General features: G+C 39.0%; 1 protein-coding gene across 8 annotated transcripts in view; it reads left to right on the top strand.

Annotated features, from left to right (window-relative positions):
* PTPN2 (protein tyrosine phosphatase non-receptor type 2) overlaps window positions 1-12,476 on the top strand; it is a 124,543-nt gene that overhangs the window by 53,533 nt on the left and 58,534 nt on the right. For all 8 annotated transcript variants that reach the window (XR_004957037.1, XM_036244447.1, XM_036244448.1 and 5 more), the window contains one exon: window positions 1,749-1,849. Coding sequence is in view for 5 of the 8 variants with exons in the window: in XM_036244447.1 (XP_036100340.1) it covers window positions 1,749-1,849 (101 nt within the window). In the remaining 3 variants the exon portion in view is untranslated. The remainder of the gene's footprint in view (window positions 1-1,748; window positions 1,850-12,476) is intronic.

The following is a 12,476-nucleotide window of genomic DNA, read 5'->3' as shown; positions in this document are numbered from 1 at the left end:
CACTCTAACCAACTGACCCACCCAGCTAGGCCTGGATTGTTTGGTGTTTTGATGTTGAGAAATATGATTTCTTTATAAATTTTGGATATTAACCCTTATCAGATATATTATTGGTGAATATCTTTTTCCATTCAGTAGGTTGTCTTTTAATTTTGTTGATGTTTCCTTTGTTGTGCAAAAACTTTTTAGTTTGATGTAGTCCTATCTGTTTATTTTTTCTTTTGTTTCCCTTGCCTAAGGAGATATATCAGAAAAAATATTCCTAAGAGAAATGTCTGAGATTTTACTACCCATGTTTTCTTTTAGGAATTTTATGGTTTTGAGTCTTAAAACATTAAGTCTTTAACCCATTTTGACTTTATGGTGTAAGAAGGTGGCCTGGTTTTTTTTGTTTGTTTGTTTGATTTTGCATGTATTTGTCCAATTTTCCCAACACCATTTATTGAATAGACTATCTTTATCTCATTGTATGCTCTGGCCTCCTTTGTCAAATATTAATTGACCATATAAGCGTGAGTTTATTTCTGGGCTCTATATTCCGTTCCGTTTATCTATATGTCTGTTTTTATGTTAATACCATGCTTTGTTGATTACTATAGACTTGTAGTATAGTTTGATATCAGGTACTGTGATATCTCCAACTTCCCTCCCTCCCTCCCTCCCTCCCTCCCTCCCTCCCTCCCTTCCTTCCTTCCTTCCCAGAGGACATTTTTGCATATATTTTCAGATAGAACGGTAGGGAGAGAGAGAAACATTGATGTGAGAGAGACACATTGAGTGGCTGCCACTTACACAACCCCAACCGGGGCGGGGGCAAACTGCAACCAAGGTACGTGTCCTTAGTGGAAACTGAACCCGGGACTCTCTGGTCCGCGGACTGACCCTCTAACCGCTGAGCCAAACCGGCCAGGGCCCAACTGCATTTTTCTTTTTCAAGATTGCTGTGGCTATTAGGGGTCTTTTGTGGCTCCATATAAATTTTAGGATTATTTGTTCTGGTTATTGAAATACAACGTTGGTATTTTGATAGGAATTGCATTGAATCTATAGATTGCTTGGGTAGTATGGACATTTTAATAATGTTAATTCTTCATATCTGTGAACACGGTATATGCTTTCATTTATTTGTATCTTCTTTAGTTTCTTATAATTTATTGAGTACAGGGCTTTTACCTCCTTGGTTAAATTTATTCATAGGTATTTTTTTCATGCATTTGTAAATGGGATTGTTTGCTTAGTTTTCCTTTCTGATAGTTCATTATTGGTATATAAAAAGTAACCACTAGCCCTGGTTGGTTTGGCTCTGTGGTTAGTCAGCCCATGAACCAAAGGGTCACAGGTTTGATTCCCAGTCAAGGGCACGTACCTGGGTTGCTGGTTCAACCCCTGGCCTCTGTAGGTAGGTCGGGATCATGCCGGAGGCAACCAACTGATGTGTTTCTCACACATTGATCTTTCTCTCTCTCCTGCCTTTCCACTCTTATCTAAAAATCAATGGAAAAATAAATGTCCTCGGGTGAGAATTAAGGAAAAAATCACGTAAAATAAAATTAAAAAATGCAACCAATTTCTGAATATTTATTTTGTATCCTGCTCCTTTACTGAATTCATTTATCAGTTCTAATAGGTTTTTGTTTTTGTTGTTTTGGTGGACTCTTTAGGTTCTCTTCTTTCATTTTATAAATTAAAATTAAAAAAGAAACAACAAGTTGAAAATGACAGTTACGGCTTATTATTCTCTTTTTCAGATGATCACAGTCGTGTTACACTGCAAAATACTGAAAATGATTATATTAATGCCAGCTTAGTTGACATAGAAGAAGCGCAAAGGAGTTACATCTTAACACAGGCAAGTGGTGTGAGGTTGAGCAGATACTTGACCACGCAGTTTTTGTGATTGTCTAAAAGATAGCTAAACGTATCTTTTGACTTCTTTTGGAAATGAAATGCTATTTTAGTTTCTTCTGTTGCTGTGTTACGTAATGAGTTATAGAAATTATTATGTTTTGCACCTTTGTATATTTAGGATAAAAGTAAAGTTAATTTTAATGTTATATATTCTGTGAAGGAAAAATTTTTAATGAAATGGCTCACGCCAGTTCTTTTCAGGCAAATTATCTTCCTTGCTTTATATTGGATATAAAGCCTTTGTTAATCTTTGGTTAACTTCTTCCATTTCTCTTCATATAATCTGTGTGATAACCAGAGACCCTTTGAAAGCTCTTCTCTCCTCTCCTCTCTGACATGTATGTTTTGAGAGTATGGACACGCTTTAGATGGTGTCTAGCCTTTTTTCAGGGCAGAGTGGGGATGCTGAGATCAGGTGGCCAGAGAACTGGCTAACAAGACTAGAGAGCCTGGCAGTTCCCTTTGGCATTTTGCCTGATTGCTTCTTGGCAAATTGGCCACACCCATATTCTAGTACTACAGTTGGCCCTCGTTTATTGTAGTTAATCAGTTCCAGACTCTACCGCGATAAATGAATTTCCCCGAAGGTAGGATTCTTTATTTACTATACAGTTGTCCTCGCCACTTCTCGACTGTTGCGGCTTCACTCTGTCGCGGTTTCTTCAAATAGTACTCCGCGGAAATTCATTTATTGCCGTAGACTGGAACTGATTAACCACGATAAACGAGGGCCGACTGTATTTGAAAAAGCCGAGATAGGGTGAAACTGCAACTGTCAAAAGGTGAAGTGGTGAGGTACACTGGAATAATTAATTTTTAAATATTCCAAAGATAAGTTGTATATTCGAAATATTGAGATTTTTTTTTACCTTGAAATATTGCTTTTAATAAAAATGTGTTTAGCACAATGCCTGCAATGTAAAAAATAACTCAATGCAAGTCAGCTATTAGTATTATTGTTGTGAGATGATATGGGTATATATAATTACAGAGATATATAGTATACATATAAGGTGTTTTATATTAACATTTCAGAACATTTCACTTAGCACAGGAGTGAGGCAGATGTTGAGGTAGTTTACAGACTTTGGCAGAAGGCTGTCTAGACAGTAGGGTAGATGGGATTGATATAGTAGAAGAATGTAGAAGCTGTTACTAACAGAAATTCAAGGTAGACAGTGCTACAGAAAATTTAACATGCTGTTATTCTAGAAGAATGAGTATGCAGAGTGCACTGGCTTTGCAGCTTACGTGATTACTTTAGATAAATTAAAATTTGAGTTTAGTGATTGTATCCTGTCAATCTTGAATTTTTATTTGGGCCCAGCTGGAATCTTTTGTAGCATGGTCAATAATGTACATTGACTTGAAAGCCAGATGAAACAATTTTTCAATTATTGCAGCAGTTAAGATTTTTCTCTTTTAATAATAATTGCCAGTCTGGTGATATTTCTGAAAACAGGTTATTTGTCTTTCCAGTATTGCCCATCTCCAAAATTTAAGGAAAAGGTTGCATTTAATGTTTTGCATTACCATAATTTTTACCTGTGTTCTTGAAATTCTCCCAAAACATAGCTTAGGGTTTCCTTGGAATTCACTGTATGGTTAAAGGTGATTTTTTTTTTAATTAATTAATTTTTGTTACAGATGTTTCTCCTTTTCCCCCCACTGATACCCCCATTCCCCTCCCTCCCTGCCCTTTCCCCAGTTTGTTGTCCATGTCCACTGTTCATGCATACATGCATATAAGTTCTGTGGTTTATCTCTTCCCCACCACTCCCCTCTTTAGGGGATTGTTAGCGTCTCTGGGACTACCCCATTCCTCAGACTGTTATGTTCATTATATTCCACAAATAAGTGAGATCATATGAAACTTGTCTTTCTCTGTTTGGCTTGTTTCACTTAGGATGATACTTTCCAGGCCCCTCCATGTAGTTAAATATTGAGATTTTTTAAAACCTCAATTTGGATCAGAATATGGTAAAAAGGTGTTAAAAATGAATGTAACTCTTAAGTTTTAGATTATTTCTAATTCACAGGAAACTAAAATTAATTATTTTATTTAGCTTGAAGTAAAACACTTCCTGTTAATCAAAAAGAAAAGGAGACACAATCTGTGAAAAACTGGTAAAGACCATACATTCACAGGTCAAAGAAAAAGAGAAAAGTAGGTAATATTCAAAGATCCTCAATTTTTCTTTAAATTAGGGAATATAATTTAAACCAGCAATCAGTTACTACTTTTCACCTGTCAGAATAGCAGAGACTTAAAAGTTTATAATACTCAGTAGTAAAATATGTACAAGCATAAACATAAATCTGAGGATATTTATTGCAACTTAATTTTAATAGCACAGGACCAGGAATAACAGTATTGAAATAATCTAGTTCCCAGTAAGGGACTGGCTAAATAAATTATACATATACCATTAGTTAGTTTCTGAGGATTATGAATAGAGACCTTTATTTGCCATTTTCTGCCTTTTGAAATAATTGAAGTTTTTCTTATGAGCATTAATGACATTTTAAGTAAATTCATATTTAGTTAAAAAATTTACTTTCTAGCCCTGGCCAGTTTGGCCTCAGCGATTAGAGTATAGGCCTGAGGACTGAAAGGTCATGAGTTCTATTCCCAGTCAAGAGCATGTGCCTGGCCCTGGCTGGTTTGGCTCAGTGGTTAGAGCTTCAGCCCACAGATCAGAGAGACCTGGGTTCAGTTCCCGCTAAGGGCATGTACCTCGGTTGCAATTTGTCCCCCGCCCCAGTTGGGTTTGTGTGGTTGGCAACCATTCGATATATCTCTCTCACATCATTGTTTCTCTCTCTCTCTCTCTCTCTCCCTCTTGCTCTATCTGAAGATGAATGCAAAAGTGTCCTCGGGTGAGGATTAAAAAGTAAAACAAAACAAGAGTAGTACCTGGGTTGCAGGTTTGATCTCTGGCCCCTGTCCAGATAATGTGGGAGGCAACCAATTGATGTGTCTCTCAAATCCATGGTTCTCTCTCCCTCTCCATCTCCTTCCCTTCCTTCCACTCTATCTAAAAATCAGTGGAAAAATATCCTTAGGTAAGGATTAACAATAACAAAAATTTACTTTATATTTGGAAAAACTATAATGTTAAAAAATATAAGTCTGACCAGTGTGGCTCAGTGGTTGAGCATCTGCCCATGCACCAAGAGGTCACAGGTTCGATTCCTGGTCAGGGCACATGCCCAGGTTGTGGGTTAAATCCCCAGTAGGGGGCATTCAGAAGGTGGCCAGTCGATGTTCTCATTTATCGATGTTTCTATCTCTCCCTCTCTAAAATCGATAAAGTACAAAACATAAAATAAAATGAAAGAATAATTACCCTAGATCCTTTTTAATTAGATCCTTTTTTAAAAAAATATTTTTAAAAATTTTAAGTATTACAATTAACATAAAATATTACCTTAGTTTCAGGTGTACAACATAGAGATTAGATGTTTGTATAACTTATAGTGATTGCCCTGATAAGGCTAGTTTCCGTCTGACACAATACATAGTTATTACAGTATTATTGACTATACTGTATTTTATGTCCCTGTGACTTTTTTTATAACTGGCAATTTGTACCTCTTAATCTTTTTTTTCCACCTATTCCCCAAACCCCCTACCCATATCTGTAACTATGAGTTTGTTTCTGTTTTATTTGTTCGATTTTTTTTAGATTCCACATATAAGTGAAATAATCTGGCATTTGTCTTTCTATGTCTGACTTTTTTCACTTAGTGGGATACCCTGTAGGTCCATTCATGTTGTCACATATGGCAAGATTTCATTCTTGTGATATGGCTGAGTAATATTCCATTGTATATAGTACCACATTTTAACCATTCATTTATTGATAGACACTTAGGTGACTTCTGTATCTTGGCTATTGTAAATGATGCTGCAGTGAACACGGGGATGCATATATCTTTCTGATTTCGTGTTAAATAATCTTAAGATAAATAACAGGAAGTGGAATTGAGGGTCTTTCTTTGTCTCTTGTTATAGCCTTTGTTTTAAAGTCTATTTTGTCTGATAGTAAGTATTGGTACTACAGCTTTTACTTGTTTTTTCATTTTCATGAAAAATGTCTTTCTATCCCTGGTTTGGTGGTGATGAACTCCTTCAGCTTTTTCTTGTCTAGGAAGCCCCCCCCCCCTTTTTTAAACTTTATTTTTTTGTTTGTTTGTTTTTTTGATTTTAGGGCGAGTGGAAGGGAGAGGGAGAGAGACATAGAAACATCGATGAGAGAGAACATCCTGCATGCCCCCCACTGGGGATCGGGCCCACAACCTGGTCATGTACCCTGACTGGGAATCGAACCATTGATCTCTTGGTGCATGGGTCCACACTCAACCACTGAGCCACACCAGCCAGGCAACTTATCTTTATTGTTGAATGTATTACAGATGTCCCTCCTTTTTCCCCTATTAACTTCCTCCTCCCCGTACCCGCCTCTCTCTTGCCATTCCCACACTATTTATTGTCTGTGTCCATTGGTTATGCATATATGCATATAAGTTCTTTGGTTTATTTCTTTCTACCCACCCTCCCCCCTTCCCTTTGAGGTTTGTCAGTTAAACAGCCACTTTGTACTTTATTTTTTTTTATCCTCACCCGAGAACATTTTTGCATTTTATCTTCAGATAAGGCAGGAGGGAGAGAGGGAGGAAGAGAGAGAAAAACATTGATGTGACACATCGAGTGGCTGCCACCCACACGACCCCAACCGGGGCGGGGACAAACTACAGCTGAGGCACACGCCCCTAGTGGGAACTGAACCCAGGACTCTCTGGTCTGCAGGCCGATGCTCTAACCACTAAGCAAAACTGGCCAGGGCCACTTTGTATTTCTTAATCCCTTCACCCTTTTCATTCATCCACCTTTAAAGGGAACTACCTGGGGCTCCAGCAAATTTAGCCTCCCTCAGCCTCAATTCCCATTTGTTTTTTTGTTTGTTTTTTTTTTATCCTCACCCGAGGATATTTTTCCATTTTTTGTACAGGTAGAGTGGGAGGGAGAGAGAGGAAGAGAGAGAGAGAGAAACATCGACGTGAAGGGACACATCGAGTGGCTGCCACCCGCACGACCAACCAGGGCCGGGGACAAACTGCAACCGAAGTACGTGCCCTTAGCGGGAACCGAACCTGGGTCTCTCCGGACCGCAGGCCGACGCTCTAACCGCTGAGCCAAACCGGCCAGGGCCCCATTGGTTTTTACAACCAGAAGTTATGGGGACTTCTCTTCCTGGCACTGGAACCCTGAGCTGGGGGGCTTGGAGTGGGACAGGGACCTCTCACTCCTTAGGGAAGACCTTCCCAGCCAAGGTGTCTCTCCTGATTTTTATCTGCCACGTGTGTGTGGAATCAGCTTGTCCATGCTACCACCTCTCCTACCAGTCTCAGTGTGGCTTCTTTAATTTCATAGTTGTAGGGCTTCCATTCAGCTTGATTTCAGGCAGTTTTGAATGATGGGTGTTCTGTAGTTTAGTTGTAATTTTGATGTGGTTGTGGGAGAAGGCGAGTACCACGTTTACCTGCCCCGCCATCTAAAACACTAATTTTTCTGGGAAGCTCTTTATCAGTTCTTTGATTCTAAATGATAGCTTTGCAGGATAATCTTTATTGTAGGTCCTTGCTTTTCTTCACTCTGAATATTTCTTGCCAGTCACTTCTGGCCTGCAAAGTTTCTGATGAGAAATCAACTGACAGTTTTATGGGAGCTCCCTTACAGGGAACTAACTGCTTTTTTTCTTGCGGCTTTTAAGATTCTTTCTTTGTCTTTAACCATTTGCATTTTATTTTGATGTGTCTTGGTGTGGGCCTGTTTGGATTCATCTTGTTTGGGATTCTCTAGGCTTCCTAGATTTGTATGTCTATTTCCTTCACCAGGTTAGGGAATTTTTCTGTCATTATATTTTCAAATATGTTTTCAGTTTCTTGCTCTTTTTCTATCCTCCTTCTGGCACTACCATGATGTAAATGTTTGTATACTTGAAATTGTTCCAGAGGCTTCTTACACTATCCTCCTCTTTCTTTCTTTTTTTTGTATTTTTCCGTTTTGTGTGTATGTGTTCTTTTTTCTTCAGTCCTCACCCCAGGATACACCTATTTACTTTAGAAAGGGGGAAAGGAGAGAGAGTAACATCAGTACGAGGGGAAAACATTGACCAGTTGCTTTCCTGTACGTAACCTGACCGAAAATCAAACCTACAACCTTTAGGTGTATGGAACGATGTTCCAGCCAACTGAGCTACACTGGCCAGGGCTGATAGAGTGTATTTTTGCTTCTTTATTTTCAAAATCACTGATTTGATTCTCAGCTTCATCTACTCTACTATTTATTCTCTGTAAATTATTCTTCATTTCAGTTAATGTAGCCTTAATTTGTGACTGGTCCTTTTTTATGCTATTGTTATCTTCACTAAGTTCATTGAGCATCTTTATAACCAGAGTTTTGAACTCTGTATCTAGTAGGTTGCTTGTCTCTATTTTGTTGAGTTCTTTTTCTGAAGTTCTTTCATTTGGGACATTTTTTTTTGTATCCTCATTTTGGCTACATCCCTGTGTTTGTTTATATGTATTAGGTAGAGCTGCCATCTCTCCCAAGCATCGTTGAGTGGCCTAATGTATTAGGTGTTGTGTAGTATCCAGTGGCACAACCTCCCTGATCACCCAGGCCAGGCCAGGCCCTTGAAGTGTACCCTCCATTTGGGTTGTGTACACCTTCCTCTTGTAGTGGAGGCTTGAGTGCTGTTGGCATGTCAGTGGGAGGGATTTATCCCCCAGGCCAAACAGGTTCAAGGACTGGCTGTGACCACTAACCTCCAACCACCATGGAGGATCAGCTGTACAGGGGCCTACCTCATAGAGCAGGAATTACTTCAGCAGGCCACTGTTGTCCTCTGGGTCAGATCCTTGGGTTTGTCATTTGTGGAGGTGGTTGGGTTGTGGTGTTTCAACATGGGCTGAAGCTGTCCATTGTGTGCGCTGACTCTGGGGACTCCCGTGAGTTGCAGGCCAAGATCAGCCACCGCCTGTGTTCTGCCTGGGGCCAACCACCGTGAGCTACAAAAGGATCTGCAGATGGCTGATAACTTCTGCTGGGCTTGGAGGTGCCCAGGCAAGGCCAAGCTGCAAAGCAAGGTTGGCTACTGCTAGTGCTGGGCCTAGGGCCACTTAGCGAGAGGTACGGGGCACTCTGGTGCCAGATACATTTTGTTTGAGAGATTTTAGAAAAATCTGAAGCATGAGCTGTGGTAGGCCATTTGTATGTAAAACCACTGGAGACAGCTTGGGTGGGATGGTGTTGCAGGTGATCCACTAGGGTGGTATAAACAGTGTGAGCCAGTTTAATGGAGACTCAAATATGGCATCCACCTGCAGTTTTTGTGCGGGGTGGGGGGAAGGTCTCATCAAAGGAACAATGGCCTCTGCCAGCACTTCTGTCTGGGAGAAAGCTATGATATTTGTCCTTCTCTGATTGGCTTATTTCGCTTAGCATAATACTCTCCAGGTCCCACCATGTCCACTCAAAGAATAAGGGATCTTTCTTTGTTACAGCTGCACAGTGTTCCATTGTGTATGTGTACCACAGCTTTTTTATCCACTCATCTATTGATGGGCACTTGGACCGTTTCCATAGCTCAGCAATTGTAAATAGTGCTGCTATAAACATAGGGGTACATATATTCTTTCTGATTGGTGTTTCAGGCTTCTTAGGATATATTCCTAGAAGTGGGATCACTGGGTCAAATTGCAGTTCAAGTGTTAATTTTTTTAGGAAACATCATATTGTTTTCCATAGTGGCTAAACCAGTCAGCATTCCCACCAGTAGTGTACTAGAGACCCCTTTTCTTCACACCCTCGCCAGCAGTTGTTTGATATTTTGTTGATGGCAGTCATTCTGGCAGGTGTGAGGTGATATCTTATAGTTGTTTTAATTTGCATCTCTCTGATGATTAGTGACACTGAGAATTTTTTCATATGTCTCTTGGCCATTTATATGTCCTGTTTGGAGAGGTGTCTATTTAGGTCCTCTGCCCATTTATTTATTTATTTATTTATTTATTTTCTTTATTGATTTTTAGAGAGAGAGAGGAAGGGTGAGGGAGAGAGAGATAGAAACATTGATGAGAGAGAACATCGATTGGCCACCTTCTACATGCCTCCCACTGGGGATTTGGCCCACAACATGGGCATGTGTCCTGACCAGGAATTGAACTGGTGACCTCTTGGTGCATGGGTCGACCCTCAACCACTGAGCCATACTGGCTGGGCAACTCCTCTGCCCATTTTAATGGGATTATTTGTCTTCCTTTTGTTGAATTGTATGAGTACTCTATATATTTTGGAAATTAACCCATTATCTGATGTATCAGTGGCAGTTATGCTCTCCCATATAGTGGGTTCCCTTTCCATTTTGATGCTTGTTTCTTTTGCTGTGCAGAAGCTTTTGAGTTTGATGTAGTCCCATTAATTTTTTCCTGTGTTTCTCTTGCCTTAGGCGGTGTATCAGTGAAAATACTGCTGAGTGTGATGTCTGAAATTTTATTGCCTACATTTTCTTTTAGGATTTTTATGGATTCATGAGTCACATTTAATTGTTTTATCCATTTTTAGTTTATTATTGTGTATGGTGTAAGTTGGTGGTCTAGTTTCATTTTTTTTTTGCATGTAGCTGTCCAGTTTTCTCAACACCATTTATTAAAGAGGCTGTCTTTACTCCACTGTATGCTCTTGCCACCTTTGTCAAATATTAATTGAGCGCATTGCCTTGGGTCCATTTCTGGGTTCTCTGTTCTGTTCCACTGGTCTATATGCCTGTTCTTGTGCCAGTACCAGGCTGTTTTGATTACAGTGGCTTTGTAATATAACCTGAAATCTGGTAATGTGATCCCTCCTACTTTGTTCTTCTTTTTCAAGATTCCTGTGGCTGTTCGGGGTCTCTTTTGGTTCTATATACATTTTTGAAGTATTTGTTCTAGTTTTGTGAAATATGTCATTGGTATTTTGATGGGGATTGCATTGAATCTATAGATTGCTTTGAGTAGTATGGATATTTAAATGATGTTAATTTTTCCAATTTATGAACAAAGTTTATGTTCTATTTTTTTATCTTCCTCTATTTTTTTTTTTTTTTTTTAATGTCCAGTGTTTTTTTTGCGAATGGGTCCTTCTTTTAAGTTTATACCTAGGTATCATAATTTTTTTTGCTGCAATGGTAAATGGAATTGTTTTTTAAATTTTTTTTCCTGTGAGTTCATTATTGTTGTATAAGAATGCTGTCAATTTCTTGATGTTGATTTTGTATTCTGCTACTTTGCCAGATTCATGTATTAAATCTATTAGATTTTTTTTCTTATCCTTACCAAGGACATTTTTGCATTTATCCTTAGATAGAACAAGAGGGAGAGAGAGAGAGAGAGAGAGAGAAACATCGATGTGAGAGAGACAAATCGACTGGCTGATACCCGCATGACCCCAACCGGAGCCTGGGACATACTACAAACAAAGTATGTGCCCTTAGCAGAAACTGAACCTGGGACTCTCTGGTCCACAGGCCAACACTCTTACTGCTGAGCCAAACCGGCAAGAGCAAATCTATTAGATTATTATTAATTTTTTTTGTTTGTTTGTTTTTGTGGTACGTGCCCCTAGCAGGAACCGAACCTGGGACTGTCTGGTCCACAGGGCTCTATTAGATTTTTGATGGAGTCTTTAGGGTTTTCTGTGTACAATATCATGGCATCTGCAAATAATGACAGTTTCACTTTCCCCTTTCCAATTTGGATCCTTTTTATTTTTTCTTCTTGTCTAATTGCTGTGGCTACGACTTCTAGTACTATGTTAAATAAAAGTAGCAAAAGTGGACATTCCTGTCTTGTTCCTATTCTTAAGGGAAATGCTTTTAGTTTTTGCCCATTGAGTATGATGTTGGCTGTAGTTATTTCATATATGGCCTTTATAATGTCAAGATATGATCCCTCTATTCCCACATTGCTGAGCGTTTTTATCAGAGATGGGTGCTGGATTTTGTCAAATGCTTTTTCAGCATCTATAGATATGTTCATATGTTTTTTATCTTTCATTTTGTTTATGTGGTGTATCTCATTTATTGATTTGCGAATATTGTACCAGCTTTTCATCCCTGGGATGAATCCCACTTTGTCCTGGTGAAATCTTTTTTTTTAATGTGTTGGTGGATCCGATTTGCTAATATTTTGTTAGGGATTTTGACATCTATGTTCATCAGGGATATTGACCTGTAGTCTTTTTTTCTTTGTAGTGTTTTTATCTGGTTTTGGAATTAGAATTATGCTGGCCTCATAAAACGAGTTTGAAAGTCTCTTTTTTTAAAAAAAATTTTTGGAATAGTTTGAAGAGAATGGTTGTTAGTTCTTCTTTGAATGTTCAGCAGTACTTCCCCCCGTGAAGGTGTCCGGGCCTGGGCTTTTGTTTGCTGGGAGTTTCTTGATTACATGTTTAGTTTCTTTAGTTGTTAATGATTTCAGGTTTTCTATCTTTTCCAAGGGAATGGGATCAGCAACTGGAACAG

This window comes from Molossus molossus, unplaced genomic scaffold, assembly GCF_014108415.1.
Source record: "Molossus molossus isolate mMolMol1 unplaced genomic scaffold, mMolMol1.p scaffold_m16_p_6, whole genome shotgun sequence".
NCBI classification, from domain to species: Eukaryota; Metazoa; Chordata; class Mammalia; order Chiroptera; family Molossidae; genus Molossus; species Molossus molossus.
Note: the sequence above shows the minus strand (reverse complement) of the source record. Positions and strands in the feature narration are given on the sequence as shown.